The sequence below is a fragment of the Chiloscyllium plagiosum genome, unplaced genomic scaffold (genome assembly GCF_037043375.1).
Source record: "Chiloscyllium plagiosum isolate Xiang-an unplaced genomic scaffold, Cpla_swu_hap1 HiC_scaffold_28, whole genome shotgun sequence".
In the NCBI taxonomy this organism is placed as follows: domain Eukaryota; kingdom Metazoa; phylum Chordata; class Chondrichthyes; order Orectolobiformes; family Hemiscylliidae; genus Chiloscyllium; species Chiloscyllium plagiosum.
In genome coordinates this window covers 16941895-16967513 of record NW_028270166.1, presented here as the reverse complement: position 1 = coordinate 16967513, position 25619 = coordinate 16941895, and the positions used below count along the sequence as shown (strand labels likewise).

At 39.3% G+C, this 25619-nt stretch overlaps 1 protein-coding gene across 3 annotated transcripts in view; it reads left to right on the top strand.

The window, feature by feature from the left end:
* polrmt (polymerase (RNA) mitochondrial (DNA directed)) overlaps positions 1 to 25619 on the top strand; it is a 114585-nt gene that overhangs the window by 74271 nt on the left and 14695 nt on the right. For 2 of the 3 annotated variants that reach the window (XM_043721278.2, XM_043721279.2), the window contains 3 exons: positions 159 to 338; positions 6867 to 6953; positions 9397 to 9510. In XM_043721278.2, coding sequence (XP_043577213.1) covers positions 159 to 338; positions 6867 to 6953; positions 9397 to 9510 — 381 coding nt within the window. Of the gene's footprint in view, positions 1 to 158; positions 339 to 6866; positions 6954 to 9396; positions 9511 to 22834; positions 25007 to 25619 lie in introns of those variants that run through there. The other variant, XM_043721280.2, reaches the window with a different exon arrangement.

Sequence of the window (25619 nt, the reverse complement as noted above, 5' to 3'; positions counted from 1 at the left end):
TGTCACTATCAAAGACACTACTAGTGTAAATCAAGTTAATTCTTTGCGCCTTACAGCAGGAGATGTTGGTAACAAATATTGTTTATTTTGGCATCTACTTTTTGGCTGAATGCAAGTCCTGGGTTCATTATTGCAATTGCCTTGTGTTTTCCTTTCAGGTTGAAGAGTTCAGAAAAAGAGATGCTGAAAAAGGTGTAAAAATTGCTCAAATCTTGGAAGGCTTCATTAATCGCAAGGTTGTGAAACAGACAGTGATGACTGTGGTGTATGGTGTGACACGATTTGGTGGGCGTCTCCAGATTGAAAAAAGATTGAAAGAAGTTGAGGATTTTCCAAAGGTATTAAAAATTGCAGTAATATTTGCACTCATAAGCAAAGGCTCAGCAATTATTCCATACTTTTTTTGACCGTTCTAGTTTAGTCCAACTAACAGACAGCCATTCCGGACAGCCATTTTGATATTGGAATAATCTGCTCATCAGTCATTATTATTTTTGTTTTAATGCCAATTTAAACTTGAATATGCACCAAATTGGAAGTAGTCCAATTCACACATGAGAGTACTCATAAATAAGATACTTCTCTTGCTTTATTTCTTCACTCTGATTTCAAGAAGCTAATATTTGGCACAGCAGTAAGTAGGAAAAGCAAAAATGCTGTAAATTTTGATACTGTAACTGAAAATTTTAATAATGCCAACCAAACTAATAAACATCAAAAAGTGAAATAGAAGTTAAAATTTCAAAACTTGTCATAAAAGCATGTGTTGAACCAAAAATTATTAAGCAATTTTGGGCATACTAACAGTTTTTGCCTTTGAGTAAGCATTTTACTTCAATTTCAAGGTCAATCTTTTATAAAGTTGTTGTTTGCTTGTTGGACAGCACTGTGGCTCAATGCTTAACATTGCTTTCTCACAGCACCAGGGACCTGGGTTCGATGCCAGTTTTGGGTGTCCATCTTTGTGGAGTTTGCATGTTCTTGGTGTCTGTGTGGGTTTCCACCAGGTATTCCGATTTCTTCCCACAGTCCAACAAGGTGGACTGGCCATACTAATTTGTCCATAGTGACCAGGGATATACAGGCTAAGTGAATTAGCCATGGCAAATGTGACCATACATTTAAGATGGCATGCTCGGGCTGGGTCTGGGTGGGATGCTCTTTGGAGGGTAAGTGCAGACTCTGACCAAATGGCTCCTTTCTGCACTGCAAGGATTCTATTCCAGGATTCAAATCACTGAGAAAGTAATCAGACGCTTTGAATTGATAACTGCAGCAAGACACAGTAAACATAAGTGGATTAACTGCAAATTCCAAACAGAAAAATAACCATTCAGCAAAATTTCACGGCTAATATTTTTTAATTAATTGAACGCAATAGGCATAGATCTTATGATTTTTCAATTTCCAATTGTTTTGAAATATACTAAAATTTACCAAATGCTTTGAACTTATACAAAATATACTGTTCTGAAAATAATTTGAGCCTGTGCAGCCTTACCAGTACTTTTATTTTTAGTGAAATCAATATTTTTCAAGTGGCCAATGCAGGAATTTTTGTTTATTATTTGTTCTAATCAGGTAGCAAGGTTTCCTCTAAGCTCAGTCCATGCACATGCCATTCCCAGCCATTGACTTTTAAAAGCTGCTGCTGGTATGGACCTTAGAGATCTGCACAGAACAAAACAAAATTAGTGGAAATACAATTAATTTACCTTATTCACTATAACTTGGCTAAGTTTGGTCAACACCTTTTCTTTCGCTATATTGATGGCTGTATCAGTGCCACCTTGTGCTCCCATGAGGAGGTTGAACAGTTCAACAACTTCACTAAAATGTTCCACCCTGACCTTAAGTTCACCTGGACTATCTCTGACACCTCCCTCCCCTTCCTGCACGAACACCTTCTAAAAAACCCACAGACTCCCACAGCTACCTGGGCTACATCCTCTCCCACCCTGCTCCTGTAAAAACGATATCCCTTATTGCCAATTCCTCTGCCTCTGCCGCATCTACTCCCAGGAGGGCCAATTCCACCACAGAACACACCAGATGGCCTCCTCCTTTAAAGACCACAATTTCCCCTCCCACGTGGTTGATGATGCCGTCCAGCACATCTCCTCCACTTTCTGTGTCTCCGCCCTTGAACCCCCACCCCTTCAACCGCAACAAGGACAGAACCCCTCGGTCCTCACCAACCTCCAGATACATCACATCATCCTCATCAATTTCCGCCACCTACGAACAGACCCCACTACCAGTGATATATTTCCCTCCCCACCACTATCTGCATTCCATGCAATCCATTGTCTCCACGACTCTCTTTTCAGGGCCACGCACCCCACCAACCCACCCTCCCCTCCCGACACCTTCCCCTGCTATCGCAAGAAGTACAAAACCTGCGCCCACATCTGCCCCCCCCCCCCCCCCCCCACCTCTTTTCAAGACCCCAGAGGAGCCTTTCACATCCATCCGAGATTTGCTTGCACTTCCATACATGTCATTTAGTGTATCCATTGCTCCTAATGCGGTCTCCTCCATATTGGGGAGACAGGACACTTCCTTGCGGAATGTTTCAGAGAACATCTCCAGGACACACGCATGAAGCAACCTCACCATCCCGTGGCCGAACACTTTAACTCCACCTCCACTCCCCCAAGGACTGCAGGTCCTGGGCCACCTCCGTCGCCAAACCCTTATCACTCGCCATCTGGAGGAAGAATGCCTCATCTTCCACTTTGGGACCCTCCAACCACATGGGATCAATGTGGATTTCACCAGTTTCCTCACTTCCCCTTCCCCCCACCTTATTCCAGATCCAACCTTACAACTCGGCACTCCCCCTATTGATCTGTCCTACCTGTCCATCTTCGTTCCCACATATCCACCCCACCCCACCCCCACCTTCAGCTACCTATCACAATCTCAGCTATAATCCCCCATCCCCACCTCCACACCCTTTCCATTTATCTCTCAGCCCCCTTGGCACACAAGCCTCATTCCTGATGAAAGGGTTATGCCCAAAATGTTGATCTTCTGCTCTTCTGATGCTCCTGACCAGCTGTGCTTTTCCAGCACCAGACTCTCTACTCTGAGTTTGGTCAACAGCAGAGTTGAGCAGCCTAACTAAAATTACTTGAATTTGACAGTTTGCAACAAACCAAACATCTTGTCACAACATATAATCATAAACCTCAAGATAATAGGTTTAAAAGCAGTGCTTACATTTCTGCAGATGCTTTAATCTAAATCAACTATGAACTTATCAATACCAGTAAAAGCATACTAAATTACATTGCTCAATGATGTTTTCATACTCTGTTGTGAAGGCTGTGGGAGTATTGCAGCCCTTGAAGTGCAGCTTTGTTTTTTGTAGAACACTTTTCTATTGCATCAAAGTTTCAGGTTTAACATAGTTTTGAAGCAACAAAAAAAATGTAATAATGGCAAAGAAGTCTTGAGTTTCCCAAATCGCCTTGGATGACGTCGGAGCAGACAAAGCACCTTGCAGCCAAAGGAGTACTGTTCAAGTGTAATTGTTTCTGTAAGTGTTTCAAGAAAACTTGATCCACCTTTGACCCAGAAACAATGCAGTAAGGAACGTTTGTATTTCTTTGTGGAAATCTCTGAATTCCCATTGTTTTCAATAACATTTTGAAAAGGACTTCTAAAAACTTGCATCGCTTGTAAAAGAACCATTGATTAATGAGAAATACAGGTACAGTTGACATTTCACAATTGAGGTAGTACTGCAGAAAGGAAGTTGAGGTAAGGACACCCATGTGACCAGACATACTGGAGAACTACAAGGAGAGGATCTGGCAGCTGAGGCACAGATGAAGCAACAACAATAGAATAGATGGAGACAGAAAGAGGGCACGTGGAATTCTTGAGAAAAAGGAGGCAAATTTCTCTCACGAAGAAGTTAGTTTTTTTATGTTTAGCAGAAAAAAAAGTAGGAGCTATTTGAGGAACTGTGCAAGCAAAAGAGGCCTAAAATCTGAAACATTTGGAGCAACCAAAGACGTAGGCATTTTCTTAAAAGTGGCTAACTACGTTAGCTGTTGGTCAGCTGATAAAGGAACTCTGGAAAGCTTTTCCATCTGGACTGTCTTGACTTGAGTGGGAAAGGACTAATAGAATTGTGCTTTGCGGCAGATAACCATACTGTGAAATGTGAGGGAGAAAGTTATTATACAGTAGGACTCCTGACCTACCATGTATGAATAAAGAACAGCATGTTGTGGAACTGTACACTTAATGCTATTCATGCTGAAGAGGAGTCATATAAAAATATATCTTGGACTGACAAAGGATTGATTTTTAGATGGTATGAAGTTAAATATAATGGATGTCCAAAGAGATTTGGAGGTTCAGGTGCATACATCTTTAAAAATCTACAAGCATGCAGAAAATAATCAAGGCGGCTAATGGAATTCTAGCCCTTGTACTTAGTGGACTGGAATATAATGATGCAGTAGTTATGCTGCAGCTTTACAAACCCTTAGTGAGACCCAACTTGAGCAGTTCTGAGTATCACACATTAAAAGGATATATTGGCCTTGGAGAGAGTACAATGTAGGTTACAAGAATAATAACTTAACCCCTGAAGTCCAGATATGGAGAAAGCTTATACAAATGAGGCCTGTTTTCTCTAGAATTTAGAAAGTTAAGGGATGAAATCAAGGTAGATAAAGATAAATTATTTCCATTGGTTGGGAATTCTGGAGCTAGGGTGCATAGTCTCAAAATTAGGGCCAGGCTGTTCAGGAGAGATGTTAGGAAGGGCTTCTACATACGAAGAGTGTAGGGGTTTGGAACTCTCTCACAAACAGCAGTTTATTTAAGATATGTTGTTAATTTCAAATCTGATATAGAAAAGTTTGGATTTAGCAAGTATTAAGGGATATGAACCAAAGGAAGGCATATGGGGTTAAGCCACAGAGATGCTGTGATCTTATTGAATAGTGGAACAGGCACAGTGGCCTGCTCCTGTTCCTATGTGCCTCTATGTATCAATATTTAAAGTTAACTTTGCCCTTTTATTTGATGTGTAATTTGCCTGTTAATTCTTTTTTTTTGCATGGGTTCTGATTTGTGTCAAAGTTACAAAGGATGAGATTGTATTGATAATGACTTTTTATGGGAGTCATTCAGTAATTTTGTTTTCGTTGTTTATGGTTTCCCTATGGCGGCACAACATTTGTGCCACAAAAGTGTCAGGCAATGATCATTCTAGCAAGAAGATATCTAACATATCTCCTCAAAGTTTGATGGCATTACTAGCAACAAATTTGCCAGCCTCACTGGGAGTTACCACTGACCAGAAATTGAACTGGACCAACTGTATAAGCACTGTGCCTACAAGAACACATCAGAGGTTAGGAATTCAGAGGTCAACAACTCACCACCTAATTCTATAAAAACACAAGTCAGGAGTACGATGGAATATTCTTCACTTGACTGGATAAGTCCAGCTCCAACAACACCCGAGAAGTTTTCCAACATTAAGGACAAAGGCTCCCATTTGATTGGCACCTTGTCCATAATGTCGTACTTTCACCCCCACCCGCCCAAAAAAAACCTGATGTGACACAACAACTCAGCAAGGTTGTTACGGCATAGCTTCCAAACTACAGCCTGCACCAACTAGAAGAAGAGCATTAACGGTATGGGAATGCCACTACCTGCAACTTCCCCTCCAAGCCATATCCTCTTCAACAGTATTGTCATCTCTTCATTCTCATGGGATCCAGTTCTTTTCAGCTGCTGTTCAAGGTGCATTTTTCAGCATACAATTACTTGATAACTGGTTTTTGCTTTCAATCTGGTAGTATTGAAGCCATAACTATAGGAGTCATAATCTCCTGACTGAAATCACTAGGCATAATTTGAACAGAGAATAATTAAGTACACTCAGTTCTACTATAACACATGTTTCTTTAACACGATTGAGGAATTAAGACCGTTATTTGTAGAACATGAACTTTCCTTACCTGTATTGGCTATAACGCAATTCCATCCCCATTAGTTTAAATGGCATTGCTATTGCACAATTTCCTTAATGTGAAATTGCACAAGAACAGAACTATTGCTTTATATCAGAACCAACTGTAAATGGTAAGGATTTAAGGGCTGCAGAATAGGATGAAATTAAATAACTAGAAAAGAATGCATAATCTTTAAAATGTCTACACACATTATTTTGATGTCCTACAGAGTCACCATATGTTTGTGCTATTTAATTTTTACCTTTCCAGTATATTGCAATAGTTGTGATTCAATATACCATACAACTGAAGGTTGACCAGCTTTGAGCACCTCTTGGATGTTTCTCAATATACCATTTTTATTGGCAAGGTCAACTGGAGGAAATTGATGCATCTGCCCCTCATTTTCTTTTACCTGCAAGAAACAATCTAATAACACAAGTTTAAACAGAAGAAAACAGTAAACATTGAGAAATTACATGGCAAAACTGCCCTAGTTTGCTTGGATACCAATTTTGCATGTTGCAGAACATAGTTCCTTTGATTCTGCAGTTAACTTTCGCTGTACCAAGATAGATGATAAAAAAAAAGCATTTTATATTTGCCTGTAACAACTACCATGAATAAATGAATAAAACATAATTAAGTTTTTATTAACCCTTAAAGCAAGGCAAGATGTTGGTGATTTGTTACAGCAACTTCATACAAGGGCAGAAGTAAAAATGATTAAGTCTTGCAGCTATCCATTCCATGTGGACTGAGGTGGTATAGATGTGTAAGAACATATGTAATAGAAAATTACAGGTTACCTGTTGTCCGCTAAATTAGTGGAAATCAAAAATGAAATATAACTGGTTAATTTTATTTAACTTCTAGGACCATGTGTGGGATGCTTCTCATTATGTGGTGCAGCTGGTCTTCAGCAGTTTGACAGAAATGTTTACCGGAACCAGGGAAATTCAGGTAATTACACTATCTGCAGTAATGTAACTGGATAGTAGATATCTGAATAGTCGAATGATCCAAACTTAAGTAGCCGTTCAGTATTTTTTGTTGCAATACAAGAAGAGAGGAGAGTTGAAGCAATACAGATTTCTATAGATTTAAGATATCCACATATCCAAAGCTTGTACCTAATAATCTGAATTAAGTAGTTTTCTGCATGTATGCATTAATAAATGTCCCCCTCTGCCAGCTGCAGTCTTTAGTGTGAATAATGTTGGAGATCATCTTAATTATTTTCAATAACAGATTCAAGAAAGCTAGTTAAGGTGAGTCTGATAATTGAAGGTGAATGTTTTGCAGTAACATTATCCTGCATATAATGAGCTGGAAATGTGTTGCTGGAAAAGCGCAGCAGGTCAGGCAGCATCCAGGGAACAGGAGAATCGACGTTTCGGGCATAAGCCCTTCTTCAGGAATGCCCCCCCTCCTGCATATAATGGGCAACATATATGCTGAACTGCATCTAGAAATGTGCGCACACAAATTTTCTGTAACTGTGATTGATCCAGACCAGTTCATGGAATTGTTGCTTGGAAATGCTAAAATTGGGTAGCAGTCTGTTTGCCAATACTATTTTGAGATAAGGCTGCAGTGTCTGATTCTTGCTTTGGGTGTTTTTATGATTTGTGGATCAGCACGCAGATTGTTGGTGCACAATCATGTCCAGTTCTGCATCATCTTACATTTTCATTTCAACACCCTTTGCTTCCTTTGATTGTTCTTCCTAATCTATAGTTTTTTTTTCCCCTGAAGTGTCCTTGTGATCAAAGATAAGGTTTGCCAAGCAAATCAATTTTGATTTGCCATAATTGCAATGTAAGCTAACCTGCATTAAAATCATATTTTAAAAAAGTTCACAAACAATTCAACGTTCAAGGTGCTAGCAGCATGATTTACCCAGATATGTCTGTCTGTCTATAAATGATTGAGGTATAGCAAAGTATATATGTAAATTGCAGGGATATGAAGGCCAGTGACTTTGTGTCTCACAGACACAGGCTCCCATGAAAATTTTAGATAAATCCTTTTGGTTTGCGTGGTCCGTTTTTTAGTGGATCATTTCAGGTCAGTGTTGACTCTTGTTTCCTTCCACAAATATTGCCTATCAACTGAATATTTACAACATCAATAGTATTTATTTGAATTAGTTATATTCCATTTAACAATTCTTTAAAGTATTGCAGAGTCCCTTTTTGTTCCATTAATTTACACCTAAAACCAATTCCACCAACCAAGCTTAAAATAAAAAAGATACTCTGTGTGTCTGTCTCTCTCTCTCTCTATCTCACACACACTGGATATACCATTCTCTAATTCTTCTACATATTGCAATATTGCGATGTTGCTATTTCTGTCAGATAAGCCACAACTGCCATTCAGGTTGAATACCTGACATTCACTTTCTGCTAACTTTAGTCTCTTCCAAGCTGTGTAAAGCACTGGACCAGAACTAGCTCATCTCCACACTAAACAAGACACATTTCACCTAACCCATTTGGAACAAAAGCATTTTAACTATTTTATGGTGTAACATAAAGTTGATCTCAAGGAAATTATTGTTAAGCTTAGAGTTGAAGGCTGCTGGAGGTGTGGATTGGCATGGGACCAAAACATTACTTACTTGTGATGGAAATGTTACAAAATTCAGCAAGCTGGTCCAAAATTACTTTTATTAAAATGAGAGTGAATATGAAACTTGGAAACAATGCTGAATTTTCAGATGTGTAAGACCAAAATTGCAGTTTTAATGTAAGCTTTTTCATTACGCTTAAATTTGTCAGCTTCAGTGTGTAAATCCAGTTTTTTTTCTTCTTCTTTGTATACTTTAAATGTCCCAAATAATTTTTACATATAAAAATATTGTGAATGTTTCACACATTTAAAGCTGTAATTAAAATCATAACTATTTTAAAAATTTAATTTCAGACTCTACATGCAGTATCTGAAAAAAGTATAATTGCTTACAAGTCCTGTTCATTAAATCCAGTATACTACTTTTCAGTCTTTCTGAAAACTGTCATTTATGTATCAGGAATCCAGACAGATAACCTTTTGCATCACAAAATAATTTTCGCAATATATTTTGTGTGTAAGAAAATTATGATTTATAAATTGTTGTAAATAGTTTTTGCAGCTTTAAGATACAGATGGTAAAGATTTCAATTTGAATGTAGTCTTGAGCTTCATGCATGGTTCCACAATCTCAGTAATGAGCAAAAATACATACTGAACCTCATAAGGATAAACATCTGATATTATCTCAGAAGCATTACAATTGATTTCCATCACAAATAATCCATAATTGGTCAGCTAAGTTTTTGTTGTACGGTTTTATTAATAATTGTGGGCTACAAATGAATTGTTGTAATAATCATGTCACTTGACACATTGTTATCTTTAGGACTGGCTGACACAAAGTGCACGACTGATTTCCAAATCAGGAAGTTCAGTGGAATGGGTGACGCCACTTGGGCTACCAATTGTACAACCTTACCATAGGACCAGGACTACATTAGTAAGTGCTAAGCAAGCATATGACTACTGTTTATTAAGTTACTTGTATGTCTGATAAACTGATCTACCATTCACATGAATCATAGTTGCTGTGTGTCCCAACTCCATTTACCTATGTTGGTTCTGTATTCCTTATTTAACAAAAATCTCTCTCAGTTGTGAATATTTCAATTGGCCCACCATTATGGCTTTGTTTGGAAAAGAGAGCATTACAGATCTCCCTTCCTATTTATGTGAAGAGCTACTTCCTGATATCAACCTGAATTTTAGATGTTGCCCTAACTTCAAGATTGTGATTTATTTTTCTGAACTCTCAAAGCCTATGAAAATAGCCCCTCTCTCTACCTAGCCAATCAAATTCTTTAATAATCTTGAGCACCTCAATTTGATCAACCCTTGATTTTTTTTTAAATCCAGTGGAATAAACAATTATTATATCAAACCTCTCCTGACAGTTTTAACTCTTGGATAAAGTTATTGATATAAAACAATCCAATATTATTGAATGAAATTGTCATCTTTCAGCCGTGCTTATTACGATTCAATTCCAGTCCTTTTGCACTTTTAGGGAAGGGAACCTGCTGTCTTTATCTGTACTGGCCTACTTTTTTGATTCCAGGCCCTAGAAATGTGATTGATCCTTAACTATCCTCCAAAACAGGATCAAGAAGCAGAAGTAAGCCATTTTCAGCTCCTTGAGGTTGCCCTGTTTATTCATAAGATTATGGCAGATCTAATTGTAATCTCAAATCTGCATTTCAATCTACCCCTGCTAACCTTTCACCACCTTGACTGACTTAAGAATCTATCTCCCTCTGCCTTAAAGTATTCAAGTTTCTGCTTCTACCATCTTTCAGAAAATGATATAGTCAGTCACTTGTATCAAGGGAAGTTAGGGATGGGCAACAAATGCTGGCTTTCCCATTGACACCCATATGCCCTGAAAATATTAAGGTACGTCTCCAAGTCAGTTTAGTAAATGTCCTGTTTTTTCACAATTGTAGCCATGGTGTTTTTTTTAAATAAGGAATGACAATTGTGTAAATCTGGGAAATTGACTGACAGGTCAATAGTTGTCATTCTTCAAATTGGTCTATTCTTGTCCAATCCTCAAAATATTCTATTCTTACTATACAGTCAAATTATGCTGCTGTTTCAACAACTTTTTTTTTGATGCTGTAGAATTTTCCAAAACATTTTGTCTAGTTTCAAACCATAATGGACAATTCTACAATTGCTACGCTGTAAGAAATAAGAACAGGAATTGGCAGCTTTGCTTTACCAGCCTGCAACAGTAATGTCAATGTTGGTCTTCTGCCGCAACATGCCCTTTCCTGCACTAATTCTATATCCCTTATTTCTCCCAATGCCCAAAAAAGACTGACCACTTTCTTTAGTACACTCAACTAAAGATCCATGGCTCACTGAGATAGAGAACCCTTTATATCAAGAAATTTCACCTTATCTGATTTCTAAATGGTCAACCCCTTATTCTGAGATTGTAATCCTATGTTTTAGATTTCCCAGACAAGGGAAGTGTTTTCTCAGCAGGTATTCTGTCAAGCTACTTTAGAATCTTATATGCTTCATATCGATCATCTCATCCTTCTAATCTTCAGGAAACATAGACCTAGTCGATTTGATTTGATTTATTGTAGTCGCATGTACCTAAGTACAGTGAAAGGTTTTGTTTTGTGAGGAGTACAGGCATATCATAACAAACAAGGATGTACAGATTATACAGGCATATAAGGTTACGGTTGCACAGGAGATGCACAAAGCAAGATCAACATTATTTGAAGTTAGAGAGATCCATTCAATAGTCTAATAACAGCAGAGAAGAAGCTGTTCTTGAACCAGTTGATGTATGTGTTCAAGCTCGTGTATCGTCTGCTTGACAGAAGAGGTTGGGAAAGAGCGTTACCAGGGGCTGGGAGGGATCTTTGATGTTGACAGTCTTTCCACAGCAATGGAAAGTGTCGATGGAATCCATGGATGGGTGGTTGGCTTCTATGGTGGTCTGTGCTGTGCACACAACTTTCTGTAGTTTTATACGGTCCAGACCAAAACAGTTGCATCTGTAAAAGTTGGTGAGGGCCCTCGTAGACGTGCCCTATTTCCTAAGCTGTCTGAGGAAGAAGGGGCATTGTTGTGTCTTCTTGGCCATTCCATCCACAAGGAGATCCACAACAGGTGGTCAATTATCGTCACTCCGAGGAGGTTGATACTGTCGACCCATTTCACCTCAGCACCGTTGGTGTAGATAGGAGCATGCCTTTCTCCCTTCTTCTGAAGTCAGTGATCAGCACTTTTGTTTTGCTGACATTAGGAGAGAGGTTGTTATCATTGTAACAGAATACCACCTTCTTCCTATATTCTCACTCGTTGTTTGATATCTGGCCCTCCATGGTAGTGTTGTCGGCACACTTGTAGATGGTATTTGTACGGAATTTGGCTACACCGTCATAGGTGTACAGGGAGTGTAGTAAAGGGCTGAGAACGCATCGTTGCAGGGTGCCAGTTTTGAGGATTATCGTGGAGGAGGTGCTATTCTCTGTTTTCACTGAGTACACTTAGTCTGTCCTCCAAAGGACACTCCCCATACGCTCCAATGTTACATGATCTTAACATCAATCAAGATCTAACAAAAGACTAGAAATAAACTTGTTTTCAGACTGATCAAATCATGTCTATTTATTTATTGAAAATATTAAATACAATTGTAATTTGATTGGTGTTAGACTCAAATAGTTGGTAATCTCTGATGTACTTTGTTTTAAGTGAGCTTGTTTCTGAACCTATTGCTTTCTGATCACCACTATGTAGAATGTTTCCTGAGCAACGTTGTCATTGTGAGAACTGCAGTTAATGAAAAGAAAATTTCTTTTGCGAATACTGTTTGTCTCCAATGGCTTCTGTATAATCTAAGGATTACAACATAATCATTCATAGTTTAACTTGAGAACTGCAGATAGTCTCCGTCAGACATGACTTTAATATGCTCCATTTATATACCGATGTTTTTCTAGTGTATCTTAGCAGAACTATCAGCAATTCTCAAGAGTTACTCACAATTGTCTGGAATCATCAGCTCTGAAAACCTGATCATTTTATTCAGTTATAAATTTGCAAACATTAATTGTGGACTGGAATATAATAACTGTAATCTTTCTCCCCTGTGTATGGTGCATAATAGAGAAAGAAAGCAGTTTAAGCCAGTAGGCTTCAATTCCATTGCAACACTATATACAAAAATAAGTCTGTATTTTACTGAGCATTCAATTATATTTACAATTTTCAGCATAAAATGTGTGGGTTGACACTCTGCAATTTTTAGTCTTTGTAACACACTTGCACTGTCACTGGAAGAGCGGAAACTTTAGTTACTTTATCCATGTCATCTGAAAAATCACACATTAAAAATGAATCTAATGGAATCATGAGAGATTAAGATTTGCTACAAGATAAGCCATAGCTTTTTATCCTGGATGAATTTGCACTAGGACGCAAGAAGCACACTTGGAAAATGGGACACAAATTTCTGCAGCATGAAAAGTACATGCTATTTGGGTGCACCACTCTTAGTATGGAGATGCTGCACTTGTAGTTAACTAGCAATCTTGTGGTGCAGTGATAGTGTCCTTAGCTGTGTGCCAGGAGGCCTGGGTTCAAATCACACCAACTGTAGAGATGTGTAATAACATCTCTGAACAGGTTGATTAGAAAAAATCTTAACTGTGAATATTGGTCCTCTGACCAGGCATATTGACTATAATTGGTCAGAGTTCAGCAGAGATTAGCAGTTTCCATGAGCCTTTTTCTCCCTAGTGCCAAAAGTGAAATCTATATTCGTACATATTCCTTTTACTAGCATAAAAAGAAAGGTCTTCCGTGTCCATGGAAGTAGCTGCTAGTAAACGCAAATCCACTGAATATTCAATTTGGCTTCAAGTACATTTCTTGGGTCAGTCTGTGTTCAACGTTTTGAACACCAGAGGGTAAATAATGGCAAAAGTCCAGGCATATGCTTTTCTTGTCAGTGTAATTTTAATTGGCACATCACCAAGCTAACACACCAATTACTTTATACCAATATTTTTATCAACCTTTTCGGACATGTGATGATAGCTCCAAGCTGATGGGACATGAACTCTGACCTTTTGGTCTAGAAATAGGGACCCTACCACTGCGCCAAAATTTGAGTTCAAATTGCACCTGGCCTAGACATGTGTCATAGTTCGTCTAAACAAGTTGATTAAAAATATCTACAACCAGTTTTCACCCAGTTATCCCTTAGTTAACATTTAACCATCATCTACTCTGATTCCATTTTGGTCTCCGGCATCCCTGCCAGACCCTATAGCCTTCCCCTTCTAGGATAAACTGAAGCAGGCAGGGCACTATTCGAGGCCGAAAATAGTGAGTATAGATCCTTTCCTGAGTTTTTGCAATGTACGATGAGTGGTGATTTGATAACTCATTATCCAGCTGATAGTTTTGATATGCCCTATCTCAGCATTAACTTGACAATACTAGGAGAAAGTGAGGACTGCAGATGTTGGAGATCAGAGCTGGAAAATGTGTTGCTGGAAAAGCACAGCAGGTCAGGCAACATCCAAGGAGCAGGAGAATTGACGTTTCAGGCATAAGCCCTTCTTCAGGAATGAGGAGGGTGTGCCAAGCAGGCTAAGATAAAAGGTAGGGAGGAGGGTCTTGGGGGAGGGGCGTTGGGAATGCGATAGGTGGAAGGAGGTTAAGGTGAGGGTGATAGGCTGGAGAGGGGGTGGGGGCAGAGAGGTCGGGAAGAAGATTGCAGGTCAAGAAGGCGGTGCTGAGTCCGAGTGTTGGGACTGAGAAAAGGTGGGGGGAGGAGAAATGAGGAAGCTGGAGAAATCTGCATTCATCCCTTGTGGTTGGAGGGTTCCTAGGCAGGAGATGAGGCGCTCTTCCTCCAGGCATCGTGTTGCCATGGTCTGGCGATGGAGGAGGCCAAGGACCTGCATGTCCTTGGCGGAGTGGGAGGGGGAGTTAAAGTGTTCAGCCACGGGGCGGTTGGATTGGTTGGTGCGGGTGTCCCAGATGTGTTCTCTGAAACATTCCGCAAGTAGGAGGCCTGTCTCCCCAATGTAGAGGAGGCCACATCGGGTGCAGCGGATGCAGTAAATGATGTGTGTGGAGGTGCAGGTGAATTTGTGACGGATATGGAAGGATCTCTTGGGACCTTGGAGGGAAGTGAGGGGGGAGGTGTGGGTGCAAGTTTTGCATTTCTTGCAGTTGCAGGGGAAGGTGCCGGAAGTGGAGGTTGGGTTGGTGGGGTGTGTGGACCTGACGAGGGAGTCGGCGAGGTAGTGGTCTTTCCGGAACGCTGACAGGGGAGGGGAGGGAAATATATCCTTGGTGGTGGGGTCTGTTTGGAGGTGGTGGAAATGACGAAGGATGATACAATGTATCTGGAGGTTGGTGGGGTGGTAGGTGAGGACTAGTGGGGTTCTGTCCTGGTGGCGATTGGAGGGGCGGGGTTCAAGGGCGTAGGAGCGGGAAGTGGAGGAGATCGTCAACCACGTCTGAGGGGAAATTGCAGTCTTTGAAGAAGGAGGTCATCTGGGTTGTTCGGTATTGGAATTGGTCCTCCTGGGAGCAGATGCGGTGGAGGCGAAGGAATTGAGAATATGGGATGGCGTTTTTACAGAGGGCAGGGTGGGAGGAGGTGTAATCTAGGTAGCTGTGGAAGTAAATGTCCGTGTTGAGTCGGTTGTCCGAGATAGAAATGGAGAGGTCTAGGAAGGAGAGGGTGGAGTCTTAGACGGCCCAGGTAAATTTGAGATCAGGGTGGAAGGTGTTAGTAAAGTGGATTAACTGTTCAATCTCCTCGAGGGAGCACGAGGTAGCGCCGATACAGTCATTGATGTAGCGGAGGAAAAGGTGGGGAGTGGTGCCAGTGTAGCTGGACTGTTCCACATATCCGACGAAGAGGAGGGCAATATTGTCCTTTATTGTGTGTTCTGTCCTGTTTCTCTTGCAGAGGGGTTTTGTCACAGCAGTGTTGAGGTGTCTCCCCCAGGGCAGGCAGTTTGTAAATAGCTTTGGGTTTCTCCCAGGGTGTTTTTATTAACAAAAAATTATGTGGGTGGAGTCAGGCTCTCACAGACCCAGAGGACTTTGCTTTTGCTTTCAGTTTTTTTTGTTAGCTAGCTGCTAGAGCAGACGGCTAGAGTTCTCTGTGCTGCTACATTGAAGACATAAACGAGAATTTTCCTCTTAGAAATCAGAAGGGACAGATTGTTCATTTCTACTAGTCCGGAGAGAGACAGCGTGAGAATAACAACTGTTTTGCTGCATTGTATTTTGACAAAGGACATGTTTATGAGATGCTGCCTATATTACAACAGTTGATGATTAGTGCTTAAATAATACATTGTCTTGTTAAGTACTTCAATGGAGTAAACTTATAACTTCTTCATTTTGTTGCATTTTAGTTGCAATGTAAGAATAAAGTGTGTCTTGACTAAAAGATTATTGGTGAACACAGTGCCTTACATTTAACTTTAAAATGAAGTAAAAGTTAGGTTTTAGGCTATCTCTATAATATATCTTGGGGAAGGCTAGTCTGATCTCTAACACATGATGAGTAGATGGCTAGGGTTTAGGTTGCCAGTCACATTCACCTTATAGTGCGTCGAACTGACGGAATCCCAGCACATATATGGACTAGTGAATGTAGGCTCTCAAAACATAGTAGTTCAGAGCCTTTGGCAGATTTTTCAATTAATTTAAACCAACCTTTAATCCTTATTCTCCAGGAATCTTATGTAAGTTTGATTTTTTTTTATTCATGCAAGGGATGAGAGTGTAACTAGCTAGGCCACGTTTATTGCCCATCCCAAATGTTCTAGAGGGCAGGTAAAAGTCATCACAATGCTATGTGTCTGGAGTCACATGTAGGATGGACATTAGTGAATCAGATGGATTGTTTTGATAATTGACAATGAATTCATGGTCAATAGACTCATAATTCCAGAATTTTTATGAAATTCAAATTCCACCACCTGCCATGGCAGAATTCAAACCCAGTTTCCAAAATGTTACCTGGATCTCTGGATGAACAGTCCAGCCATAATACCACTGGACCATTGCCTTCCCCTGAGTTCAAAAGCCGGGACTCTTTACATTAATATTAAGTATTAGTCGAGATTTTACCAAACTTAATGAGATTTGCTACTCTGACTTCTTTTTGAATTTAAAGAAATCTGTCCAAGTAGCAAGTTGCATTTGACAATGTAAATATGAACATATGTTACTTGAATAACTTCAAAATTGTAACCAATGTTAAATTGCCTTTCTCTGTGATGTTGCAGTCATTCCTGATGTTTCGAGATGCTGTATTGTTTTATCTAGTACAGCAAGCTGCAGTATTTCAAGCTGGACTCATTCAGTCTGCTGTGGACTTCCCTCATACTCTTCAATTATGCTTGTACCTTTAGGGAGTCAGGAAGTGAGTTACTCACTTCAGAATACCTAACCTCTGAACTGCTTTTATGGCTACAGCACTTATGTGACTGGTCTATTTAAGGTTTCGATCAATGGTGACCCTCAGGGCAGAAATGCAAATTGCATTGGATATCAAATAAAGATTATTTCTTGGTGAAAATGACATTGCCTTGCACTTGTGTGGTATGGATGTTAGTGCTCACTTATCTACCCAAGCAATGGTATTGCATGCAGGTAACATATTGTTTCTGTGTCTGATCTACAAATGGTACTAAACATTGTAGTAATCAGCATGCATACTCACTTTTGGCATTATGATGGAGGGAAAGTCATTGATAAAACAGTTGAAGATGTTAGGTTGTGGACTACCCTGATGGACATTCTGTGATTTTTCTGGAGCTGAGATGATTAGTCTCCAACAACCACAACCAATGTTTAAAAAAACCTGAGCTTATCTACTCCAAATGTGTTTCATTTTATAATGTCAGGATGTTCATCCATGCTGATTAGACAAGCCCAGGTTCATTTCTTGATCTATGAAGAATTAAATGATCTCATCCAGTGTAAGGTCAGAACATGTAATTGGCTTGGTTTAGGAAGAAAATTAGCAAATGTTTCTACTCCTGAATATATATTTTTGATGTTTATCTAAACTGAAGACAGCTCCTGATTTGGCAGTAATTCCCCCTACAGTGGAGTAGCTTACCTGCCATTAATAAGTAGGCTTACGCAAATAGGAAGTAAGCCTATCTATGAAATTATAAAAATTTAAGACAGACTAGAGATTCATCCCATCTTCACTTGACTCAGAACAGAAAACCAGTTCTTCACTGAGTAATGCACACACATACATACACATGGACGTGCGTGCACAGACAGACACATACCTACCCCATATCCTTACAGGCTCTTGAACTGCCTAAGATTTTGGTCTACACTATTCATGCTGGCAGTTTGCTCAGTGCTAATTAGTCAATGTCTTTTCAATTTGATTGGAACAAAAGATGCTCTAAAGGCTAACATTTTATATAGTAATGGCTAAATATTTTTAATAACCCTATTTTCATGTTTATAAAAAGTTAAAGTGATATGTGGTTAGCTTTTTCTTGCTTGTCTTGGTTAAGTGCTATAAACATCTTATGATTTGGAGATGCCGGTGTTGGACTACGGTGTACAAAGTTAAAAGTCACACAACACCAGGTTATAGTCCAACAGGTTTAATTGGAAGCACTAGCTTTCGGACGCCACTCCTTCATCAGGTGGTTGTGGAGGACACAGTTGTAAGACACACAATATGAACTTGCACTCCAAGGTCTCTTTGTTCAGCAACACTCCCTAGGACCTTACTATTCAGTGTATAAGTCCTGCTAAGATTTGCTTTCCCAAAATGCAGCACCTCGCATTTATCTGAATTAAACTCCAGCTGCCACTTCTCAGCCCATTGGCCCATCTGGTCAAGATCCTGTTGTAATCTGAGGTAATCTTCTTCACTGTCCACTGCACCTCCAATTTTGGTGTCATCTGCAAACTTACTGACTGTACCTCTGCTCACATCCAAATCATTTATGTAAATGACAAAAAGTTGTGGACCCAGCACTAATCCTTGTGGCACTCCACTGGTCACAGGCCTCCAGTCTGAAAAACAAGCCACCACCAACCTCTGTATTCTGTGTCTTACAATTGTGTACTCCACAACCACCTGATGAAGAAACGGCACTCCGAAAGCTAATGTTTCCAATTAAACCTGTTGGACTATAACCTGGTATTGTGTGATTTTTTAAGTATAAACATCTTAGATTGCATGAGGTCTAGTTCTATCTCGTCTGTATCCTTATATCTAGGCAATTTAATAATACTGACTAGATTTCAAGGACATGTAAATGTGAAGGATAGCGATGTAGTCAGTTCACAAGGGTAAGAATAATTTGAATGGGAAAGCAGCCATCAGTCTAGCTTTTCATAATGCTGAAAATGACGTGACCAATCGATATATGTATACTATTTGAGAGTAGGTGTAAGTGCATGTTTTCATCCTGCTAGATCAACAAAGTAGTTATTTAATGCTTATATAACAAAGCCATATTCAGGAAGGCCACAATATTAAATAGCAAAATAAAGCAGAAAAATTAAAAGGTTGAAACATCGTCTAATTTATTAAACTGTTTTAACTCTGCTTTATATTGCAAGTTCTCAGTGTGTGCCTTTTAAATTCTTCCCTGATTGTATTATCTTTTTTTGTCTCCTGTATTGTCACATGACCCAGATTTTTCTCCCAGCAATGAAGGAGCCCTGGTTGCTGTTCACCTCATTAATCGCTGCCTGTACATTTTTTTTGCAAGTATCAGTGTAGATTGCTTCTATTTTAACATCTGAACCAGTACATGTCTTCTATAAACGAATCTTTGACATCTCAGCATTATCAATGTTATCACAATCAGATGGGAAATTCCTTCAGCAGCAGACTCAAGGCAGCTAAATTCATAAATCCTGATTGGATTTAAATCACATGCAGAATGCAAATTAAAGATCTGAAAAGATGGGATTGAGAAGGAGAGATAAAGAGCCAAACAAAAGTATTTTTAAAATATTTCCAGAACTTGTAAAGTTAAGCTGTTATGTCAGAGATTGTTTGTTTGTCTCTTGGGGTAGAGCGGTAGAATGCAACTGACTGGATTGCACAATAGAGCGTTAGCTTAGAATAGGCAAAAGTGAGGACTGCAGATGCTGGAAACCAGAGTCTCGATTAGACTGGTGCTGGAAAAGCACAGCAGGTCAGGCAGCATCTGAGGAGCAGGAAGATCGACATTTCAGGCAAAAGCCCTTCATCAGGAATAGAGGCAGGAAGCCTCCAGGGTGGAGAGATAAATGGGTGTGGGTGGGGCTGGGGAGAAGGTAACAAAGAGTACAGTAGGTGAATGAGGGTGGGGATGGAGGTGATAGGTCAGAGGGGAGGATGGAGCGGATAGGTGGGAAGGGAGATTGACAGGTGGGACAGGTCATGAGGACGGTGCTGAACTGTAAGTTAGGAACTGGGGTAAGGTGGGGGGAGGGGAAATGAGGAAACTGGTTAAGTCCATATTGATGCCCTGAGGTTGAAGTGTTGAGGCGGAAGATGAGGCATTCTTCCTCAAGGCGTCAGGTGGTGAGGGAGCGGCAGTGGAGGAGGCCCAGGACCTACATGTCCTAATATGCAAACTCCACACGGACAGTCACCCTGGGCTGGAATTGAACCTGGGTCCCTGGCGCTGAGAGGTAGCATTGCTAACCACTGAGCCACTGTGTTTTCCTGCTCCACGGATGCTGCCTGACTGCTAGCTTAGAATGGATAGGCTAAATTGCCTCCTTTTCTCCCATGAATGTATCTTTAACTATTACTTACTATTCTATTAAAAATTCATTTACTCCTGAATAGACCAGGCTTAACATTTTTCTGACCAACTTCATAGGGAACTAGTTGGTGAGTGCTCAATGTTAACACCATTACAGCAATTTATTTGCTGAGTCCATTGGCAAAAGCAGTTTCAGTGCAGCTCTTAAAGTGGAACAGGTTATCGAGCATTTAACTACATATGTGCTCAATCCAGATGTTCCCCCTTATAATGCTAAGTGCTATTAGTCTTGCATTATTCCTTTTGCAAAATTTGAGCCAATATTGTAAATTATTTCCTCCCTATCAAGAAGCAATGTTTCAGCATTGTTCAGCTGTGATTTTCCACTGTGCTAAATGCAAATCTGGGTAAGTGCCCAGATTTTTATCAAGCCAAAGTGGTATGAGCAAACTAACGAAACAGACTCCATGAATTTCATGTTGACTTCACACAAATATCTTGTGGCTGATTTTGTAAATCTAATCTGTGATCTTTGTATATGTGAGATAAATGATTGCTAACATTTAACTTTATGCTTGTCACAGTTTTATTTGTGGGCCACTGCAGTGACATTTATAATTGCTAAATATGAAAAGAATGCATACACAATGGTTTCAGTCCTCATCATTTAGTTGCTTAAGAGGAACATCTGGACAGGAGGCTCAGCAGAGCACAGTTCATAAATATGAGTTGAGACTGACATCTTTGTTGTTTGATCGGTTAGGTAATGTTATGAGCACTGGAAGGTGCGATCTGTCCAGGGAAACCTGTAAATTGCAGATTCCTTAGGGACTGACAACAACTATCCTTTTTTTGCTGGTATCTTTATTTCCAGAAGGGTCATTATGTGTACTCTAAATATTTTTGCTAGCAATCTAAAAGCCAGCTGTAATTATGATCACCTATTCAACTGCAGCAAAAGTATGGGTACATCTATTACACAACAGTGTTCACTTCAGTTTTGTAGTCATTTCAAACTCTTCTGACTTGGATGGGACTGCATCTTAGTAAAGAACACACTTTCCGTTCTGCTTGCCAGCTTATGGCAGAATAATAAAAGGGACGGATGATATATTGAAGTTTACAAAGGCAAGTCTCAAACTAGGCTGAGAGCATTTAGGAAAAAGAGCACAAGTTGGGCAAGTTATGTGCAACAGTGAAATTGAAGTTTTCTGGTTATGCAGTGGGACTGTTGGAAAATTGACTAATAGTTGGGAGAAACGTGGAGAACCCAAGACAGCAGTCTTACTTTCACATTGTAAATCCAAAGCTCCTCAAAGAACCTGATCCCTTATCAGAAGTCAAGGAAAAGGAATCCTTGGTAGGATCAAGGAGGAAAGGATTGTGTGGATTTTGCTTGCCACAAAAGGCTATTCAGTTCATGCTTGCAGGTTAGTGCACAGCGGCAGCCAGGTCTGCAAAAGAAACAGTTCTTATCAAAGGAGGGAATTCTTTAACCAGTATCCAAAGCAGCATTCGATTTCAGAGACAGAGAGTTTCTTTGCCACTAAGGATTCTAGTTAAAGAGCTTCCCTGGATGCAAAAACCATTGCTTAAACAAAATGCACTAAACAATATGCACCTACATATATTCACTGTACCAAAGTGAAAGAAAATGTAGGGGCAGAAATGAATTAAGCTGTAACAGGAAGTTGTGGTTATCCTGAATCCATGAAAAATGCATAAGCATCTGTTTTACGACAGTGTGTCTTATGTTTTAAAACTTAAAAGGTTTTGGTGTACTGAAGGCTGTCCATAGAAATTTGAGTGTCTCATAGCTCCATGCTGTACATGTTTTACCGTGCAACTTATTGGGATATCTCAAGTGTTTTTTACAGGTGTGATTTCATAGGTTTCATATTTTTGAAATTCCATTTTGGCTGAATAAATGAACCGACCCATGCAGTGATGCTGGGATATTGTATTGGCTGATTCTATGTTGCTGACATTAGCTTCTGTTGGCACAAAGTTAGCAGTCAATTCACTTGGGCCTGTGTAATTTACGCTGATATTTTCTGGAGGTCCTAATCCTGTAAGGAGTTTAAACCAAACATTTAAGATGCTGTTGTGCAATGTGTTCAAGAACATTCATGAGCAGTTAGCTTATTGAAATGATACAAGCGTCAAAATCCCTTTTTCAAAAAGCCTACTAATTACAGAAAATTCTTGCCAGCAGAAGGTGCATGAACAAGAATTTCTATCACACCGACGGCATTTTAAGAAGATACGAAGTAGTACTATGGCCTTTATTAAGTACTGTATGTGTTTACGTAAAAGTCGATTTTCTAAGACTAGACTTTTTGGGATTTGGCTTTTAATGAGAAATATTTTTGGAGAGGTTGAAGTCCACTCTGTCTCATAATCTCACTATTGCAGCTGCCACATCGGAGACTTGCTGCCAATCCCATAGCACTAATGGAGCCAAAAGTGTTTTTATTTATGAATAATTGATCACTTCTCTGCCAACAGACATTAACTCTGCACTCTGAATTAGACCATCAAAAGCAAAAGTCGTATATTGAGATTCACTACGGAAAATAATACTTAGCAACACAGCAGCGCTGAACCTGTATTAATATCCATAAAATCACCATTCTCCTTGTCTTCAGAACCAAATAACTCATGCCATTCTACTGCTTGAATGATATCATCACATGGATCATCAATATTATCTTCATTAGCATTCACAACATCATCTTCTGTACCATCGCGTATATTGGAAAGCCATGTTTCTTGAATGATTTGATGACAATCTCCATTCTGATTGCATGCCTTTCCTGAAAACCCACTCACCTGAGTTTGTTAATGTTGGAGCCCATACATTGCCTGTTGTATATTTTACCATACAAGTTATTGGGATGTCTCAAATATCTTCTCTTCAATATCTGTTTTGTTTCGGAGAGATCTGTGACGTTGAACTTTTGAGCTCTGTGTGAATTGCACAGCATGGTTTTAATTTAAGAATTATATGAAAAAGAGTAAATGGTTATATCACTGTCTCTGGTTGTCATAACACAATTAAAACGTGTTTCTTCTTTTAGAATTTTAAAACATAGCAATGAAGTAGCATTATGAATTGTAATATTTTCTGTTTAATTGAGCATTTCATTTTTTATGACTATCAGTCACATAGGGGAAGAAAAATGCTTGACAGTGTATGAAATCTGTGTTACAAGCATGAAGACCTATGGCCAAATGGAGTGGGTAAAGCAATGATTAATTACTGCTTGAACCGTTACCCTTAGTCATGAAAGAGAGCAATAAAACACTTCAATACTGTGCTGTTTTGACATTGCCATCGGTATTTGATACAAAATCAACTGATGACCTATTTTAAAAGAAAATCTTTATTTATGTTTGTAATTTAAGAGCACTTATTTTAAGAATATGACTGATTATAAATACACCTCTTGAAGGTGACTTCTGTTAAGTGGAATAGATTAGAATAAAGTTAAAACTTGCAATAATACTGAAATGATTACACCAATTCCAATTCTAGTGATTGCACCAATATCCTTGTTGCTACTATAGTTCATGAATGAATAATGTGAAGTGATAAAGTATTTTGACAATTATATTGTTATCAATAAACGATAATATATTTTGTGAAATCAGAGCAACAAACATTTCTTGTCTGCTGCAATTTGGATACAAAAAAAGTATTGTTAACGTTTGTGTTACCATATAGAAATCGTTTGTTTTTCAGCTATTCAGCCCCTCCACTCAAACCCACCTCCTTTCTTGTCAAGCCATTGATTTATTTGGATATAGTTTCTCTCCAGTACTTTACTCGTATTGCCATTTTTGCGACCACTAAATCATTGCAGGATTGAGAGATGTTCATTGTTTCCAACTTATAAATAATGTAATTCTACCTTTTTAATTTATTTTCTGATCTCTCACTCCTCATCCCTTTCTGCCTCCAACTTGACTGAAGTCTGGATGAGAGAGCATCTCAGCCTGAGGCATCCTGTCAGTGACAAGGCTAGGACGGAACCGTAAGTCAGTCTTGTGCCAGCCCAGAGTCGCTCATCCCACTAGAGGGGTGCACGCTCCTTTTAGCCATTCAGTGGAATAAAGGAGGCATGCAGACAATGTGGGAGGTATGCAGAGCCCCAACTTTCTGCAGACCTGATACAGTGATGTGGAGGTTGGGAACAGAGAGAATGTGGAGCAATGAAGCCTGATTATCCAAGAGGTTAGGCAGGAAAAGAGGTGTAGGGTCTGCTGTCTAAGAAAGGGGGATTTTGGGAAGAAAGGTTGCTCAGTTGTGAGAGGAGTGGGTTGGAAAGAGTGGCTGCTGTTCTAACTGAAAGAGGCGAAGGAATATTGAGCAGAGGGGCTTAGTTGAATCTTCTCCCATTAGGAAAAATGGAGAGCATGACTGAAACTTCTATATGAAGCAATAATGTTTTCGTGAAATATTTTAAAACAAAGATTTGTGTATTTATATTTTACTTATGTTAGAAAATGTTACTGTAGTAATTTTTCTTTGTTTTTTGGTGTCTGGGTTATGTTCATTTTCAAGAGTGTTTTTTAATATTAATTCGTGGAATGTGACATGACTGGACATGTCAGCATTTATTGCCTATCTCTAATTGGCCTTGAAAATGTGACAGTGGATTAAAATGTGGTTGGACAGCACTGTTGTTTTCCTTTGCTATGCTTTATATGTACATAATCTAGCAAGGTCATGTTCTTTTATTAGCAGGGACTTCATCCTGTATAGCTTGCACAAATGCTGAAGTACTTGAGATCACTTTGGTGATTTGATACAAAGGCATTGGTCTAAATCTTTATGGTAATAGAAGGTAAACAAAGGGAAACTAATGTTTCAAACAACTTGAAGCCCAACAATTCTAGCTACTCACCTAATGGCCAAGAAACATTTGCTTTCACAGCAGATTATGAAAAGTATTATACAGCCAACTCCCCATTATCTGACAAATATGGGGAATGGTAGGTGTGTCAGTTCTGTGAAGTTACTGATAGCACAAGAAATATTATGAACATGTGTGCATCAGCAGTTCGTGCACCAAGTTCAGATTGTTTTTGAAGAAACAGTATAAAAATGGTATATTTCCTTTGAAATTTTTTGCCAGTTGAGTAAGAATTCTGGATGCTTCGGTACTGGATATTGGGAGGTTTTCTATAATTACATAATACCTTGTCACAAAATAAATCTCAGATCTTTTTATCTTTAGCTGCTCTCATCCTTGACACTGGATGTAACAGGGGAAAGTGAAGACTGTAG